This window comes from Epinephelus moara, chromosome 14 (genome assembly GCF_006386435.1).
Source record: "Epinephelus moara isolate mb chromosome 14, YSFRI_EMoa_1.0, whole genome shotgun sequence".
NCBI classification, from domain to species: Eukaryota; Metazoa; Chordata; class Actinopteri; order Perciformes; family Serranidae; genus Epinephelus; species Epinephelus moara.
Window position 1 is genome coordinate 1,867,267 of NC_065519.1, and position 19,908 is coordinate 1,887,174.

Genomic DNA, 19,908 nt, shown 5'->3' on the forward strand with positions numbered 1-19,908 from the left:
CAAGGTGCCCTCGAGATATCGCATTCGTGAGAATGGGATGAACAGTCAGTTCATCCCCGGGTAGACGTTTATAGCGTTCTTGAGATATCACGTTCACAAGAACGAGACGGACGGTCAGACGGACAACCTGAAAACATAATGCCTCTGGCTACGGTGATCACCGGCATTGAGGTATAATTAGAAAATGCGGACAGAGGGCGGAGTCTCTGCAGGAAGTGATGATTTAGAGCGGTTACTTCTGTGTGAGTCTGTTTTGTTTTTTAGGAAAATACGACTGAGACACTTTAAGATACTATAAATCTTAGTAAAGTTAGTAAACTGGTTTCTTCCACAGTGACCTGGAACAGCACCGCCCTCTGCTGGTGTCACAGTGGAACAGCACCACCCTCTGCTGGTGTCACAGTGGAACAGCACCGCCCTCTGCTGGTGTCACAGTGTAAACCCACTGGTTGCTTGTTAAAGTTGTGTTATTGAGTTCACAGGTGTTTTTATCCCGACGTTGACTCTGTGTTTCTTTTATTCCCCCTGAGACGTTCACAACCTCTAAATCCTCCTCCTGTGTGTTCTATCATTTTTAATGTGCCGTCCCCGGTGCCTCGTTTTTGGAAAACGCACTGCGTGTCCTTGATTGCAGAGTACACAAGTTTCAAAGAATACGCCTTGGGTAATGCTAAAAATGGGTTTTATTTTATAAAACAGAAAAAAGGAGAAGATCAAAGGAACTGATGTTGGCATCCCGACAGAAGCCCCCCCCCCTCCATCTATAAATCCTCGCTCTGGTTTTGGATTTTGCTGCCAGCACAAAAACTGGGAGGCTTTTATGAGGCCGGGAGGAGGAGCAGGAGAGTCTGAGGCTTCACAGGGGGCCGCTGTCGGAGGTACAACAGATGTTCACAAGGTACAGGAATACATTTGTTATTTGTTGTGTCTGGATGTTTCCATTGTCGCTCATCATTTCCTGTTTCACTCTGTATTCTGCCAACATCTCTACATGTCTTTCATTTGGGTTTCTAACATTTCCAGTCACTTCCTGTCTGTTTGGTTCTCCGCAGCGTCTCCTGAATGATGACATTTTTGGTTCAAAGTGACATTAAACAGGTCCGACTTTGATCTTTCTCTGCTCCCTTTCTGCTGTTTGTTACTACGAGATGAATCAGACTTTGTGCCGCACAAAAACAACAACAACAACAAAACATCTCTGTTTCCTCCTACTCTTAAGGAACGAAGGTGCAGCAGGAGTCACGGCGAGGCAATAAAGCACTCTGAGATTCATTTACACAAAGAAAAAAAAGACAAGAGGTCAGGTGGGTTCCTCAAGGTCACACTGTGACATTTGGAGTATGGTGAATCAGATAAATCGCAGTCTTTGATGTTGACGAGGAGCTTTTCACCGGCCTCTTCAGCTGCACTCTTTAATCTGCCACATTTTCCTTTCCACTCTTCAATTTGACAAACAGGATTTGAACTGAAGCCTCCCACGCAGTAAACAGTCAACAGTGAGCTGCAAGTGGCTGACGGAGATATTTACCACTCTGTGTGTTTACCACTTCGTGCAATCTGAAGCAGCAGCTGCCAGCAGTCCCTTCTTCTTCTACTGCTGCAGGAATGTCACCAGTGTTAAGCAAACAGTCGGCCTGCGTGTGTGAACGCAAACACTCGCAGCTCGCCGTAATTAAACTGGAGGTCGGCTGCTCCGCTTCACTTGGCCATGTAGGCCACCACTTCCTTCTCCAGACTCTGGGCGAAGCGGTGGTTGAGGAAGAGGAGCTGGCCGTGAGGAAGCAGGCGGCTGAGCAGAGCGTCGATGCGGTTGCTCCTCAGCAGGACCTGGAGGGAAAGTGTTGTTAGTGACGGCGTCATGCAGAGTTTTTTACGACTGCAGTTAGTTACAGATGGTGATAAAACCCGTACGGCTGCAGTCTGCTTTCATTACTGTTGTCTGTTGTTCTTTAACAGCCGTTTGTGTAACGAGTTGTTGCTGTTGTTGAACATTTGGTTAGCGACGCTGCACTCAGCAACAGATCTGTGGAGGTGAACTCTCCCACTGACGTGATCTCAACGCCTTTAAACAGGATTTTATTTAAACACAACATCGTTACAGCTGCAGCAGGTAAAAACACCTGTTCAGTCCAGCAGACGTCACTCAGACAGCAGGAAACAGAGCATTTGTTGGGGACTACTTTCAGCAGCGGATTAATACACATATGCTGGTCCAGGGAGTATTTCCAGCAGCAGGACGGTGTCTGAGGGACGGAGTCAAAATAAACAACAGTGTGTGTGTTCACGGTAAAAGGAACATGTCACCCAGTGAAACAGTGACAACGTTTACATGCACAAAATATTTTAGTTTTTACCCCAAAAGGAAATACTTCTATTTCTGCTACAGCGCTCGCTAACTTCAGTTGCTCATTAGACATTCTTGTCACCAAAAGGTTGCAAACACTGAAGTGTATCACGTGATTATAATGACGTTTAATGCAGCGCTGCAACTAGATTTTAAATAAGTAAAACAGGAACGTATTTCGAGTTCCGAGTAGAGCCGCTGCTCCTCCCCGTTGAGAAGGGGTCACTTGGAGCCACATGTTTGAGTTGCGTGAAATGTATTCTCCCATCACTCCACTAGATGGCACTCCACTATGTCACTGGCTGAGGCAGACTGTGGTATTTAACTTCATCCCAGTCAGCACAGGTGTTGCTGATGTTAGGAAGCGAACAGTTTTCAGCTGTGCTCAGATTAAAATGTATATGACTGTATTTACTGGAAGTTAAACGGACATTACGGACACGGGTGAGGTAATAAACAAATAACAATACACAGCATTGGTAAAGACTGGGAGTAATTTTCTGAGTACACGTCCGAACATTTCAGCCAATTAGCAACCAGCAGCAGCTAACGTACAGGGCTAGTCTCTACAGGGTCAGTTGAGGTGGTTCAACATCTGATCAGGATCCTCCTGGGCACGTCCCATTAGAGGTGTTTTGGGCACGTCCCACTGGTAGGAGGCCCCGGGGCAGACCCAGAACACACTGCAGGGATTATATATCTCATCTGGTCTGGGAACACCTCGGGGTCCTCCAGGAGGAGCTGGAAAGTGTTGCTGGGAAGAGGGACGTCTGGGGGGCTTTGCTCAGCCTGCTGCCCCTGAGACCTGGCTTTGGATAAGTGGATGAAAACGGATGGATGGATAGGAACGAATTTCGTGTTTTGTTAGACCTGTTTTGGGGATGTTTATGAACATATTTTAAACAGTAGCCTGAATCATGAACATATTCAAAACTTCTCCAGATGTGAAAAACTGTTTTTCTAATTTCTAACTTTTCCATGGATTTCATGACTGTGGGAACCCTGGGAATAACACACTGTTTATACGACCAGGATCAAATCAGTCATGTTTGCAATAATTATGGAATAATATTGGACATGAAGACACAGTCAGTGGGTACATTTATATAATAAAACATAATAAAACCTATTTTGATGCAAAGAAGCAAAATGACACGAGTGGCTGCGGCCGTCCCCTTTTCCATATGTTGGCATGATAAATGACATGTTAGCGCACATTAATCGGAGTATGTGCAGCTGCAGTTTTAGTGGAATATTAATTTTCATTAGCCATGTAAAGAGCTTATGATTTTCATTTCCAGAATAAAAGCTGGAGTATTCTGTGCCTGTGAGTGTCGTCAGTGGCTCATGGCTGTGGTTCTGTCACAGAGGAAGAAGATGTATTTTAGGCTTTAACTTCTGTTCACTGTTGAGTTTGGTCTTTTCATGGGATTTGTTGAATATCATCAGACTTATCCTTTAAGACCAAAATCATAATTGTGTCCCAAATAACAGTGTCAGAGCTGAACTCTCCAATTATAAATCTCCTCTAATCCCCGCTTCACAAACTGGCCAGCAGTGAGTCCAACACAGCCACACACTCCAACTTGTTGAGTCCCAGCACAAACACTGGTTAGAGACGAGTCAAGAGACTCGAGACTCGAGACCGACGTGTTCTTCAGCCAGAACTGTGAAGACACAAAGAACTGGACTGTAGAAAAATAACCATGAGCACGATGTTTTAACGTGTCAGCTGGTCAGACGGCTGCTGGAAGATCTACAAACGTCTCATTGTCCAGATTAAAACAAGACTGAAGATCTAAGTTAAGGGTAAAGTTAAGGGATAATAATATTTCTAAGCCAGTCCTCTGTTGTCACACTGCTTCTAGTTCCTGCACAACATCATCATCATCATCATATCAGCCTTCACACTCTGACAAACCAACAGTCACATCTGAGAAACCTTTAGTCCGTTTGTGAAAAACAGGAAAAGGGAGATTTCTCAGCTTTTCTTTCTTTAATGTGACGACACACTGCAAAGATTTAAAATGACTAAAGTCTCACATCTTAATACAACGTGAATTTTTAGTCACATTTTAAGGTTTTAAAAAGACTGGAGATCTTTCAGGGTGCAGATATTGACCCCATAGAGTCGCCCTGTGCTCTTTAACGCAGCTCTAAAAGGCTTCCTGGCTGTGCGGCACATATGTGAGGGAACATGAACACTGTGTGGTGCTCACCTCGCTGCCCTGCCCCAACATGTGCAGGTGCTCCAGGCAGTGCCGGGTCAGGTTGCGCAGGGTCCCCTCAGCCAGCAGGAGGTTCTCGTGGGGCTCACAGACCAGCACGAAGCCCACACTCTGGACTCCCAGCCACAGAGCGCTCATCTCCTCAGAGAAGGGGTCACCGGCTCTCAGACGCACCACTCCGCTGTCGGCCTCCTGCAGGGCCAGCGCCTCCTCACCGGGCACCGCCTCCACCAGCATTCGACCTGAAGCCTCGCGGGACAGACAGACGGCGCTCCGCACCTGCCTGAGTCACAGACGACCAGCAGGATAATCAGAAACACAGACACATAAATACAGATACAGACAGGTAACCAGACATCACCTGGAGACTGAGGTGCATTTAAAGGCGTCTGAATATTGTGTCTGACCAGCAGTCAAAAATATTTCATTTACAATGAGATGGAGGAAAATAAAGTAAAAACTTGTCAGTCAGGCAGCCTCGCAGGACGAAGCTTCTCTGCCCTCACACTGAGCCTCATGCTGCATTTTAACATTAATAACCGAGTCCACATTAATATCTGAGTGTAACTGAGGCCTTTACAGGACGTGTCAGTGTCCCTGTTTTTCCTTCATGCTGGAAAATGAATCTAAAAAACACCCAAATGAACTGATTGTGGCTGTTTGACATGCAGCGTGGGTCGGTGTTGGTGAGCAGAGATAATCAGCTGTTACAGGGCGTCCTGAGGGAGAGGAGGAAACTACACAAACACTGAGTGAAATAAATCCTCATTTACTGGAAACAAATGAGAGTCGAATGCAGAGAAGACTGACAGCCGCCCTCCTCTCGCCTCTTTACACCGAGTGCATCATCAGCAGAGAGAGGAGAGAGGAGAGAGGAGAGGATGTGTTACAGGAGGAAACAGGAAGAGGGAGCTGTTCGACTGAGATCAGTCAAAGAGTGAAGAGACGAGAGGAACTGAAACGTTTAACCACAGAGAGAAGCAAAAACAAACAGACAGAGGGAAACATTCAAATCTGAGTGATAATAGCAATAAAATAAAATAACAGTAATGATAACACATCATTACTGTTATTATTGCACCTGTGGTAAAAAGTGTATCCTTGTTGTTTTAATACTGTCACCACATTGTGACAGCAACAGCAGCAATGACAGTAACATTATGCACAATTAAAGGCTCGTGAGTAAAAGTGTGTTTAAAGACGACTCTTGAAAATCTGAATGGTGGAGTTTCAGGGCAGCGATGGAGAAAGCCCTGTCTCTAGGGACGCACCGATCTCATATCTGGATCAAATATCGGCCCGATATCATCAAAACAGATGGATCGGGTATCGGAAAATGCAACCTGTACCTGAGGCGATCCTTTCCCTTTGAATCTATTGTGACGCGAGCTACGTCACACGTCATGGAGCGAAGGAGAGAATCTGCTGTGTGGAGGTATTTCACACTATTTCAACTGCTGCTGCACAATTGTTTATTTTTGTTATAGATAAATAGTTCATCATTTCATTAATCCGTTTCATCTTGTTTCATTTTATCTTAGGAAAGAGCTGTGTAGTCATCAATGCCTGATGCCTCTGGTCTTTTCTGTCCTACGTGTAAAGGTCTATAGCTTCTTAGCTCAACCATGGTATCAGATCAGCATCAGGTATCGGCTGATACTCAAAGCCACAGCATCGGGATCGGTGTTGAAACTGAAAAAGCTGGATCGGTGCATCTCAACCTGTCTCCATAACATCTGTATATAACATCTGTATCCAGATGACTCAGATTGTCACCTTGACTATGTCCCTGTGTTCAAAGTGTGAAGACAAAAACAGAACGGTCCTAAATTAAAAATGGTGCCATCTGCTATCAGTGTCTGCAAAAATGTCAAACCCACTGTAGCCATGGTTTACTTTATTTATTTAAAGTCAGCAGCTGTCTAAAACAAAATGATATGCTTTTCTACATAAACTATGAAATCTATAAATAAACTAAAAACTATTCAATTAAATGATTATTTTCTTTGATATGTTTGTTGATGTTCAGAATCTAATAGTTCAGCTGCAGCTGAGGACACAAACACGGAGGAAGTGAAACCTGTGATCACATTAATCCTGACTGATCTCTCTACAGTGAATTAAATAGGAATAATAACTCATGCTCTTTCTTCAGGTGCCCTCTGGAACTTCCTTCATGACCCCTGGAGTCCCTGTTTGGGAACCACTGGTTTAATCTATAAACTATATACGTTATCTTATAGCAACTGAATCAGCATTCAACACTATGTCCCCGGCTCACCTGGCCACCACAGCGGTCCTCTCCTTCTGCAGGAGCCGCCTCTCCTCCGGGTTCAGCTCCCGGTGCTGCTCGGACAACATGCCCTCATCTGGACCGAAGACCCGGGAGTACAGGACCCGGCTGTCCCCGGTACCGAGAGCAGAGACCGGACACACGGTGTGGATCAAGAACAACCGGACCATGTTCACAAGAGTGGAGATAAAACACTAAAACTCCTCTTATATGTCACCAACAGGGAGAACTCTGCTTTTTAAATGTTGTTACTGATGATTCACTTCCGCGTTGGTCAGCTGACCGCTCTCGGCCACCGTTGCAATGCGTTGTTTTAACCACAAGATGGCGCTTCCATATTATATTATATTATATTATATTATATTATATTATATTATATTATATTATATTATATTATATTATAAGAAGTAAGAATAAGGATATGAAATAAAAGTATGTAAATATAAAGCAATAAAATAAATTAAAATAGAAATGAAATGTGCATTAAAATAAAAATAATGAATGATTACAGTTGCTCCGGTGTAAAGAATAGAGATAAATAATAAAATAAAATAAAATAAAATAAAATAAAATAAATAAGATAAGATAAGATAGAATAAAAATAAAAATAAAATAAAAAAAATGAAATATAAAGACATAAAACAAAATAAAATAAAGTAAAATAAAATAAAATAAAATAGTGTGCATTGTGCTATAGTGTTTAACCCTAGTACTTGAGATATTAAAAATTGAAATATTAAAAGTAAAACATATCGTCAATGTGCTGAGGCTGTAAGTGTGAAAATGTAACTACAATATATACTATAGTAGAATTTAACAACAATAGAATTACGGTAAACATAAGAACTATGTACAGTTTATATTATATTATATTATATTATTGTAATAAGAAATAAGAAATTCAGGAAGAAGACACATCTAATTTTATTTAAGAATAATGTCATTTTAACCAGATAACAAAATAAGTTTCATAATATTGTTTCTCTGAATCTTTGTGAAAATTGATGTCTACCAGTTAAAAGCTTGGGAAGGTGAAGATGGCATACACAGCTGCAATTATATATTTTTTGCTAAAATGACAGAAAATACTTAAAAATGTCAATCAGTCTCTCCAAAAGTCTTCAGATTGCTTATTTTGTACAAGCAACACCCCAAAACATGAAGATATTTCATTTATTATTATTAAATACCAGAATATTAATTTGATTTGAGGAGCTGGATCCGTTGAATTTTTGTCATTTTTGCTCAGAAACATACTAAAGGAATTAAGTGATCTGATCAGATTGAGTTTAATTAAATTACAGGGAACCCAAATACCCAAGTCGATAAGACTATGAGACAGTGTAGAGTAAAGAAGTAGACTGAGCGGCTGCAGAGAGGCTGCAGTGAGATCAGAGATCAGCGAGTGTTTCAGGGTCTCAGCAGACAAACAGAGGCAGCTGTTAATCCAACAGCTGCTGCTGGTCACGCTTCTTTACTCTGAGAGGCCCCGCTCAGTGTGTGTGTGTGTGTGTGTGTGTGTGTGAAGAAGTGGCGAGAGGGAAAAGAAAGAAAGAAAACATTCACTCAGCTTTGTTAACATTCACTCCAGCGTCCTGTTAACCTCCCCACCCTCTCTGCCCGGCACAGACCTGCTGCTCACACACTGGAACAGGACCTGAGGAAGATGCCTCTATTTGTCGGACGGATTTTACTTCTTTGTAGGATTAAAAACTCTTTTTCTGAATTCCTGCTCTGCTTGTGTCATTTTTGTAAAGCTGTGAGATGACAGCAGTGACACATGAGTGCGTAAGGTGTCATATTGGCTTCGGAGCTGGCAGTGTCAGTCCATCCACCACTTTGGTCCGGACTGACATAGCTAAAATAGCTCTGGATAAGCGCTCCGCTAACTTGAATGGAGATAAAATTATTGTATCATGTGGCTCTTCTAGACTTTAAAAATGTTATCGGACTGAATGATTTAAATCCTGAGTCATTTCACAGGGAGTGGGTGCTCATACAAATTCAGACACTGACTTCCAGTCTCTCTGGGCTCGATGACATCACCTGACAGACTCAGATGCTGTTGTTTCACTGTTTGGACACTATAAAAATTGGCTCAAAGCCTGGTGCACTTCCTGGGGTCCTGGTCCCACTGGCTAGCTCGTTGCCGCCGCTCTGCACTGAGCTCATATGACAGACATCGTTGATGGTGGGACAGTGTTGTCGTGGAAGCGTAGCACCCACCTTCCAGTGTCCCAGAGGTTAACAGTGTTAGCTGTGTTAGCACTGTTGCTGTTGTTAGTGCTGTTTATTGAGTTAGCACTGTTAGCTTCTTCAATAATCTTCACCAGTTTAACTTTATCATATACAGTCAATAAATGCTTCAAAGAAAAGTTTGGGGCTGAGAGCTTGGTGAAGTCAGGATTTGTCACGCTGCCATCTTGGAAGTCGCCCCATTAGCACTGTTAGCTGCTAGCTGCTGGCTCAGCCACCTCCATTTTGAGAACCATGTGCAGACAATCCCACCTCTGACTCTAAATCATAGAAACACTCTGAATATCACATACAGCTCCTTTAATGCGTCCGATTTTGGTCAAGACTTTGTAAGCAAAGACGTAGCTGATGAAAATTTAAGATGTGATTAAAAAGCCAAATTTTGAAAGAAAAGTTGGACATTTTCTCTCATATCTGTACGATTACGGTTAACTTAGCTTAACATAAAGACTGGAAAGATGGGGAAACAGCTAGCCTGGCCCTGCCCAGCCTTTGTTACGCTCTGACAAAGCCATGCTAGCTGTTTCCCCCATTTCCAGCCTTTGTGCTAAGCTATGCTATTTCGCTGCTGGCTCATGGTGAGAACTGTGTGCAGACAATCCCGCCCCAGACTCTGACCCATAGATATATTCTGAATGTCACATTCAGCTCTTTTAAAGTGCCTGATTTCAGTCAGGAAGCAAAGACGAAGCTGATGCTGACTTAAGTTGTGATTCAAAAAGCAAAATTTTAAAAGAAACATTGGGCATTTTCTTATGTCTGTACGATAATAAAACTACATCCAGCAGTCAGTTAGCTTTGCTTAACATAAAGAAACAGGGGAAACAGCTAGCCTGGCTCTGCCCAGATCTTGTTACGCTCAGGCAGAGTAATGCTAGCTGTTACCCCAATGTCCCGCTTCTGTGCGAAGCTAATCTAACTAGCTGCTGGCTCAGCCACCTCCATTTTGAGAACCATGTGCAGACAATCACGCCTCACACTCTGAATCAAAGACATGTTCTGTGTGTCTCATACAGCTCCTTTAATGTGTCTGATTTTAGTCACAATTTGTGAGCAAGGACGTAGCTGATGCTAATTTAAGATGTGATTAAAAAAGCCAAATTGTAAAAGAATAGTTGGACATTTTCTCATGTCTGTACGATAAATATGAAGCTACAGCCAGCAGTGGGTTAGCTTAGCTTAGCATAAAGACTGGAAACAGGGGGAAACAGCTAGCCTGGCCCTGCCCAGATTTTGTTGCCTTCCAACAGAGCCATGCTAGCTGTTTCCCCTGTTAGGCAACCTGCTTTTGTGCTATGCTAAACTAACTAGCTGCCGACTCAGCCGCCTCCATTTTGAGGAGTATGTGCAGACAATCCTCCAGACTAAACCCCAGACACAGCTTTAATAATTATAGACCGGTATCATTACTTCCCCAATTTTCAAAAGTGCTTGAAAAGTTGTTTGTTCAAAAACTAGATAATTTCATTGAAAAAAATAAAATATTAAGTGAGAGTCAATATGGTTTTCGGACAAATCGCTCTACTGCTCTGGCAATAATGGAAATAATAGAAGAAATCACAACAGCAATTGACAGAAGGAAATATACAATAGGGGTATTCATTGACCTAAAGAAGGCATTTGATACAATAGATCATTCCATTTTAATTACTAAGTTGAATACTTATGGTGTGAGAGGAATCGTTCTTAATTGGTTAACTAGTTATTTATATAATAGAAAACAATTTGTGTATTTTGCTGGTAATGCATCTGAATGTTTGAAAATTGAATGTGGGGTCCCACAAGGTTCAGTTTTGGGGCCGAAACTTTTTATTTTGTATATCAATGACATTTGTGAAGTTTCTAAGTTGTTACGGTTCGTTTTGTTTGCAGATGACACTAATTTCTTTTGTTCAGGAGATAATTTAAAAACATTATCTGAAAGCATTGAAAGTGAAATGGTGAAACTTAAAATTTGGTTTGATGTAAATAAGTTATCATTAAATGTGATAAAAACTAAGTTCATGGTTTTTGCTAAAAGAAGTAAAGACGAAATTTCATTGTCCATTGATGGACTTAATATTGAGAAGGTATCAGAGTTTAAGTTTTTGGGAATCACAGTGGATGAAAATATGACATGGAAATCCCATGTATCATATGTTAAAAAAAAACTGTCAAAGAATATTTTTATTTTGAACAAAGTTAAGGATGTTTTAGACTGCAAAACAATGAGAATGTTGTACTGTTCACTTATACTGCCTTATCTGAGTTATTGTGCAGAAGTGTGGGGTAATACATATATGAGTAATATAAAACCTTTGTTCATATTGCAGAAAAGAGCAATCAGAATTATCCACAAAGTTAAATTTAGAGAACATACCAATAGTTTATTTATTAAATCAGGGTTATTGAAGCTTACAGAGATAACAGAACTCCAGACATTACTAATTATGTTCAAAGCCAAAAACAGAGTTTTACTAGAAAACCTACAAAAGCTCTTTGTGTTCACTTCAGAAGATGAAAGTCATAGAAGAAGATTTGATTTTAAGCACCAAGTTGCTCGGATTACTTTAAAACAAATGTGTATTTCGGTTGTTGGTGTAAAAATATGGAATTCCCAACTACAGGATCTGAAAGGTTGTACAGATACTCATCAATTTAAAAAAATGTGCAAATGCAAAAAAAATTGTCAATATGCACTTGAAATTTAAACTGGATGTTAATGATCAATTGATTTGAGCTGGTAAAAGTTTACTTGTATGGAATATTTATTTATTTAATGTATTCCTTTGTATTTGTTTTGTTTAATTGTTTTGTTGTTATTATCAAAGTGTTGTTGGTGTTGGCTATTGAAAATCAACTGTATGTGATGTCAGACCATCTTTTCTTTTATTATTAATTGTTCAAGTAGGGGGCAGGCACATATAAGAATCTTTTTTCTTCTCGCTGCTCCTTTCCAATCATGGAGGTGTTGATTTGAAAATGTAGAGTGCATGTGCAAATTCTGTTGTCCACTTTCATGTGAGGAACAAACAAATAAACTAAACTAAACTAAATAAACTAAACTAATGTCACATACAGCTTCTTAAATGTGTGAAATTATGAACAAATATGTAGCTGATGTTAATTTAAGATGCAACATAAAAACCCAAATTTTAAAAGAATACTTGGACATTTTCTCATGTTTGTACAGTTAATATAAAGCTAAAGCCAGCAGCTGGCTAGCTTAGCTTAGCACAGAACAGGGGAAAACAGCTAGCATGGCTCTGTTGGAAGAGACTGTTATCAATCTTTGCATCTAACTTTTTGCAAGAAGCATATACCAAAATGTCCAACTATTCTTATAAGACAGGATTGTCTACTTTAGACTGAGGTCAAGTCCTGGTTTGATTTGTTCTCGCACACTTAATGTTCAGTGTTTTTACATGAAGGTTTTCATGTGAAAAGGTGTGGACGTATTTCTGCAACACCCACGCAGTTTGCAGGCTTCGCTCTGCAATAATAAAGGAGTGACTGAGCGTGATCACTGCAGGTAATGATTAGTGAAAATCAAAATGAAATTCAAAGTGAAATTGAAGCCAGAGTTCACAGTCAGTGTGATCAGATTTTCACAGTAGACGATCTTATTTCCAACACTGAATTCAAATGTTCAAACCAGTCGCTCGTGTCATGAAAACCACAAGAAATATCCGAGCAGGTTTCATTGTTTTTGTTCTGAGAGTCATGACTCGCTTTGATGCAACAAAGCAGCTGAATAAGAGCAACAACAGGATGTGGGTGAAGGGGGGGTGATCAGGACCAATGACAGCGAGGCCCGCTAGTTTGAAATAAAGGAAGTTAAAGACAACAACATGCAACTAAAATATCTTTCTGTCTGGTCTGCATTGTCAGCAGGGGAAATGAAAACATCCTGAACCTATGGAAAAATCATCGCAGCCTGCAGAGCATGTGCACACACACGAGCAGGAGCAGAAACATGGCATCAGTTTCTAAACCTCAAAAGAGAAGTTCACCTCGCAAAAGCCAAACCCCCGCCCTTCCTTTGAAACCACAGTGTTACCCTCCGTGTTTCACCGCCCTCGCCAGGTTGTTAAGACCTTGTTTTACTGGCAGGTTTAACAGTTTGCTGTCGGTGTCAGCAGGTCAGAGGGAAGAGGGGTTTACAGGTGACACCCAGGCTGGAGCTTTGTGTGAGGGCACCTTTGATTCAGCCCTGCAGGACCAAAGAGATTCACAAAGGAGAGGTGGTGATAGGAAGGGTGGGGTCGTTTTTAGAGCTGGGGAGGTCGGCCCAGTGTTGTTGCTGTAATGACAGATGTTTCCAACCTTACAGTGAGAACAGGTCCCTTCTGCTACCCATCATCTACACCACTGATACCAGCCTCTGACTGCTTGTGACCTTTCACCATCACAGGTTGTGTGTCGATGTAGAAAATGTCAAAACACAAATTAAAGCAATGGCTCAACATTTTGAGAAATGTGCTTATTCGATTTCTTGCTAAGACTAAGAAGAAAGGTACCATTCTTGTATCTGTGCAGTAAATATGAAGCTATGAAGCCAGCAGTTAGTTAGCGTAGCTTAGCATAGGGACTGGAAACAGCTAGCCTGGCTTTTTCCAAAGGAATGATAAAATGTGCCTACTGGCATCATTAATTAACACACCAGCCCTCCCAGTTCTCCCCTTTGGCCCTACATCTAGTTTTGGAGTGCCTTCGACTGAGAAGTGGCCCCTCAGAACGGAGCCTCAGGATGTAGAGTTGAAATCTCATAGGTATACAAATATTATTAGTTAGCTAAAAGTAATGAATAAACTGCTAAAAAATCATTAGTCAGATAAAGTAGTGGATAATGGTGAACAGTTAGCTAAAAGTAACTTTAAACGGTGAAATACTTCATACATACAGTTGAAATAGCATTAATTAGCTAACAGTAATGTAAAATGGTTGAACCAGTTAGCTAAACGTAACCAACAAACAGTTCAACTAGCTAATGTTAGCTAAAAGTAATGATTAAACATTGGGATAGTTGGCTAAAAGTAATGATTAAACATTTAAATAGTTAGCTAAATATAACTGATAAACGGTTGAAATAGCATTAGTTAACTGACAGTAATGTAAAATGGTTGAACCAGTTAGCTAAACGTAACCAACAGACAGTTGAACTAGCTAATGTTAGCTAAAAGTAATGATTTAACATTTAAATAGTTAGCTAAACGTAACTGATAAGTGGTTGAAATAACAATGGTTAGCTAAAAGTATTTAAAAGTGGTTGAAATAGTTAGCTAAAAGTAACCAACAAACAGTTGAACTACAGCAAATGTTAGCTAAAACTAATGATTAAATGTTGAAACAGTAACTAAAACTAATGATTAAATGTTGACATAGTTAGCTCCAAGTAACTGATAAGTGGTTGAAATATCATTGAATAGCTAAAAGTAATGGATAATGGTTGCAATAGTAAGCTAAATGTAACCAGCATAGTTGAATTAGCAATAGTTAACTAATAGTAATGATTAAACATTGAAATAGTTAGCTAATAGTAGTGATTAAATGTTGAAACAGTTAGCTAAAAGTACAGATTATACATTGAAATAGTTAGCTAAAAGTAACTGATAAACAGTTAAAACATGTGACAGGGCCATAGTGCAATTTTTCGAAAATGCTTTTTCTAACAATGAAAATTACATATAAATATTTTTTTTTTTTACATTAATCTAAGATATCCCAACAGATTTTAACATTTCCACATGATTCTTTGCAAAGATAAAATCCTTTACCCGCACCATGAGCAGCCATGTTGCTTGGTTTACAGTGTGTCCCAAATCTCAGACTTTTGTACTAAGCAGTTGATATTTTAAGTGCACTTAGTGCGTTCGCACTGCTTAGTACGCAAAAATACAGAGTACTACTGGTGCACTTAAAATAGCCCAAAAGCTGAGTGTGTAATGACGGACACTTCTTACCCTCAGCGGGCACCATCTTTGTGTCCTAGCAAACTTCTCAACTTTTAATTTGGTGTTTGTGGACGACAAGGAGCCTGTTCGTTACATGCTTTTTGCACTAAGCACCAAAACTGTTGTTGAATAGAAGCCGTCACTTGTTTGTTGGGTCTCTAATGATTTTATGGTGTGAACTATAATGCGAGAGCTAACATTAGCTTGCTGGCTAAGCTTTATAAGATGGCCTGCTACAGAAGCCCATCTCCATCAGTGTGATGAAGAAAGAGATCCTGTAAGTTATTATAAAGAGAAATTTTCACAAAATGATTTACTTGTGTCAAAATAAGAATTAACTAATGCAAAACAATGAGAAACTTTCTCAAAAAACTGACTTCCTTATCTCAAAATAATAACTAACTCAAAATAAGAAACTTTTGAGGTGAAATTTGTTATTATATTGAGAGACTTAATATCTTTATTTGTTTTGAGATAAGTAAGTTATTATTTTTAGAAAGTTTCCCATTACACTGACTTACAGGATATTTTTTAATAAGCTGGCAGAAATGGACAGATTTAAGTTAGGTTAAAAAGATTATGAGAATAAACAGACCTTTCACCAGTATGAACGGAGCAAAGAAACAGTGCGTCAGACTGGTCTCGCTTCTCACTACAACACAACAACACTTATCAGCTTTAAAACTCTGTATCTAAAAACTATCATCAGCTTTTATTTATATGGAATGTTTTTAGATTTATTGACAAAGCAAACATGAGAAAAGAAGGAACTCTAACAGGACACATCATTAATCTCAGGCGGAAGAAAAGGTCCAGATTGTCTTTGTCGAGTCTCCAGCTCCTAATTGGATGAGTCCAGTTGTAAAAGTCTGGCTCGGTTTTCTTTCAGGGGACCAGCCAAGGTCTCATCTGCATCTTAAAACCAACTGTTGAAATGAAGCTTGTCCTGAAAGGCTTTGTAAGTGTTGCATTATGTATGGCTCTTGTGAAGGTGTGAGGCCCCTCAGACTTCAACAACCGTCAGAGGTGGCAGCTACATGGAAAAGACTCATGTTAAGATCATCTTCCTCTTCCTCCATCCCTCCACAGCTCAGCACTGATTCCAGGAAAGAGTTAAAGCATCTTCAGTTGAGTTGCACAAGACAACCAACAGACACTTGTGCCAGCTACAAACTGTTGGCTGTAAATGAGTCTTTAGATTGAGGAATGCAAACAGGCTGGCCCTCCCTGTCCCGTCCCAACACAGCCGCGGGGAAACTGCCTGATTTCAAACTTTGGTGCAGTGCCAGAGGGGAGGGAGTCGCGCTCTTATAACCTCTCTATGAGGACGGTCACGTGTTTACAGCACGTGGTGGCTGATATTTTTTCCCTCTTGTCAGGACACATCAGGGGAACTGCTTGCTGCCAGGCGCTGTCCCTACAAAGCCACTCCCCTCTACACATAGGAATGTGTGTATGTATGCACGGGCACGTGCTGCAGCAGAGGCCACTCCCAGGGTCGGCTGAGAGGGAGAATTTGAAAAAACAGGAACTGCTCTGTGTCAGTGTGTGTGGAGGAAAACTCGTGTCCCCGCCGAGCAAAGACCAAAGAAACGGCAGATGTGCTATTCTTAGAGTTCACATGAGGAAAGTCCTGTTGGCTGAGACTGAGTCCTGCACACTGAGGGAGCGCCTGTCAACAGGTTTACGGCTCTGAATCACACCGAGAGGTGCCTTAAAGCTGGGACCTGGACTGATGTGTGAAGTTGGACTGCAGTGATTATTCGTTAGTCAACAAAATAAGTTCCCAAAACTCAGAGTGATTCATAAACTGCTTGTTCAAAGCTTCATATTGCTCATTCTGTTCGACCAGCAGCCCTAAACTAAAAAATACTGTAATACAAAGCAGATAAAAGTCTTCACGCTGAAGAGGCTTCAACCTGAGGATGTTTGGTATTTTTGCTTCATAAATCAGTCATCATAATTGTTGGTGACTGACTTTACTGCTCAACTCAGGGGTGTAAATACAGACAGAGCAGGCTGTGTGGTGCACTGGGGCCCGTGGGGTGGAGGGGCCTGATTACCACCTGGAAATACACTGATCGCTGAATTCATAAAGAATGAACTGCGGCCGCTGATAGAACCTTGAATTGCACTTCATTTGCACCCGCAGTTTGCTCCGTCTTAACGTCCTATTCACAAAGGATATTGCACTAATGATATACCAGCGCAAACACGCCCACAAAGTTTGGCAGCTGAGTGCAGTTTGCCCCTGGGTTGAGGCTGTGGATTTGACCCAGTTTGACCACTTTATCACTATTCCCTCTCACTTGGAGCTGTTGAGGCTGTGGATTTGACCCAGTTTGACCACTTTATCACTATTCCCTCTCACTTGGAGCTGTTTTTTCGTTATCTTTTGAATTTAATATGAATTATGGAACCGTTTTTGTTCACGTTTGTTTCCCCTGTTTCGTAAAATAAATTATTGAAAGTTGCTTTTGAAGTGCGTGACAGAAGTGCGTTTTGAGAACGACCGCAGACTGTCACCTGTTCAACGCATCAATATCTTCGGATGCCATTAAAGTAATAATGATTATAATAATAATGTCAAAATATTATTTACAGACTGATTTAACAGACGATCACTGCTGCCACGATCACTGGAAAGTCTGGGCGAGAGGCTTCCACAGAGGAGCGCCCAGTTTGCACCAGCTTTCTAAAGACGTTATTTACTTCACTCAAACTGCGTGTGGCTATTAGCGCTGGTGTTAGTGAATTAGACGTTGTTTATCAATGAGGCTCATTTGCATAGAAAGGGGCAATTTTTGCGCCAAATATATGCATATTACCTCATTTAAATACGTGCAAATAACACCGGAGCACCGAGACACAACTGGCAGCGCAGTTAGTGGACCATTTTACCCTCTGCACGTGCTTTGTGAATTAGACGCTATCTGTTTGCTCCATTTTTACCGGTTTAGCGGCCGCAAAAGCCACGCAATCCTTTTGTGAATTCGGCCCTGAGTTCAAAGAACAACTCACATTAAATCAAAAATGGTGCTGTTTTCTCGATGCCATCAAGAAGGTAAACCATCTCCATCATGGTTTTATGTTTCTGTAAAATAGTATCCAGGGTGTCTTCAGGCATAAGACACTTTAATTTAAAGCTTTTTAAGACTTTTACAAGATCATTTTAACCAAATTTAAGACAAATTTTTGGATGACTCAAAATGTTCTTATTCAAGCATTGCAGGTAAGTATACATCTAAACTGTAAAATATATGTGGCCCCATGCAGAGGTCGGCTTTATGTAGGAATATGGTTATTAGAGTGAGTTGGGTTAATCTACACTTAGCCAACAAGTAGGTGCAAGTATACAGTAAAAAGACAGCATTCGTTTCAGCGGTAGGTTTTAAGGTTTGTAACACCAGAAATTGTTTATGCACAAGAGCTCGACTCATGTTGACAAAAAGGAATAAAAAGATGGAAAAAATGGTTTATGGCAATTAAGACCTCACAAATTCAAATTGAAGGTGTTTTATTGACATTTAGGGCCTAATATTTGTAAAATAGAATTTAAGGCATTTTCAGGAACTGCATTCTTGTTTTCTTCTGTAGTTTTTGTCATATACAGATGTGTACTGATGATTATTGGATGATATGCATGTTGACATTGTCCCATATCAAGTCTGTTTAACCATGTAACTATTGATAAGATTTACAGCAGCTAGTTTAGGTACAACATCTCCAAAGACTGACAAAGTGGCCACATCTGTAGGTGGATATAACATATAGCAGCAATAAAACACACTGTTGATAAAACCTGTCATAACAGCGTGCACTGGGGCCCATTGTGACTTCTGTACATTGGTTCAACTGATCATTTTAACTCATTAAAAGGCCTGCGTCACTGTTCCCTACATGATAAACTCTTTACTCAGGTGTGCAGAACGTTGAGATTGTAGTGTCTTCTGAATTATCTGCTGCCCTCGCTGACAGAGTGTTGTAACGTAAATGTACACATACACATACAGCAAAGCCTTGCATTTAAGAATTAATGTAGGAAGTGTGAAATTGAAACGGTTTAATATGGGAACGTTCTTTGCTTCTCCTCTTTGAAGAAAAATAGTTAACATCAGTGAGTGGTAAAACAAAGACCATTGCTGGAATCTCCCCGCCTGTGTTTGAGGTGACCAGTCTCTCCTACTGTGGATATCCGAAATAAACTTTGGACTTGAGCTGACAGCTTTGTAGCTGCTTCTACAGTTTTTCTCCAACACTGAACTTGCTGAATGTTTGAAATTGATGATAGACATCGCCTTTTTAGAAGCTCCAATCAGAGCACTTGTCTTGCACCGGCTCGATTACCTGATGGGTAACATGGAAAAAGCCAACAGAAAGGAGTCTACTCCTAGTTTACTCAACTCATGTTAAAAAAAAAAAACAACGGCATGAACGTGCTGATTTTATAAACCCATTTACTGCCCCTTATCTGTAGAAGTGGGTCAGCAGCAGATTCAAAAACTAAAAAGCATTAGAAGTTGGCACTGAACGCCTGACCAGATTCGTCTTGTTTACTTATTCTTTGATAAGACAAAATCAGGTTTAAAATTTCACTCTGTAAACTTTGGATTGGCATCTTATTGAGGCAAAGTGTGGACAAAGCTGCTTGTGTTTGGACAGTAATCATTTGTTGTTTCTGTTGTTAAATGAAACATGTTTCTATTCCTGCAGGAACATAAAGAATGAAATAAAACAAACTTTCCATCCTCCTGTGAACAGTGAGAAAACAATCAAATGATACTGAGCCCTACCTGAGAATAATCCCAGGACAAAACTGAAATTGTTATCAAAAGAAAGAAAAGATACTGCACA

At 40.6% G+C, this 19,908-nt stretch overlaps 1 protein-coding gene across 1 annotated transcript; it reads right to left on the reverse strand.

Annotated features, from left to right (window-relative positions):
- Nucleotides 1–665: 665 nt before the first annotated feature.
- On the reverse strand, nucleotides 666–7,135 carry ap5s1 (adaptor related protein complex 5 subunit sigma 1). The gene is made up of 3 exons (XM_050062167.1): nucleotides 6,854–7,135; nucleotides 4,564–4,855; nucleotides 666–1,827 (listed from the first exon to the last, which is right to left on the reverse strand). The coding sequence occupies exons 1-3, from the start codon at nucleotides 7,033–7,035 to the stop codon at nucleotides 1,699–1,701; spliced, it is 603 nt and encodes a 200-aa protein (XP_049918124.1). The 5' UTR covers nucleotides 7,036–7,135; the 3' UTR covers nucleotides 666–1,698.
- Nucleotides 7,136–19,908: the final 12,773 nt, after the last annotated feature.

Excerpts from the sequence above, each read along its gene's own strand:
- ap5s1 (XM_050062167.1), bottom strand. The coding sequence starts at position 7,035 with ATGGTCCGGTTGTTCTTGATCCACACCGTGTGTCCGGTCTCTGCTCTC. Across the intron at positions 4,856-6,853 it reads AGGACCGCTGTGGTGGCCAG|GCAGGTGCGGAGCGCCGTCT; the intron begins GTGAGCCGGGGA and ends TCTGTGACTCAG. Across the intron at positions 1,828-4,563 it reads TGTTGGGGCAGGGCAGCGAG|GTCCTGCTGAGGAGCAACCG; the intron begins GTGAGCACCACA and ends CTTTCCCTCCAG.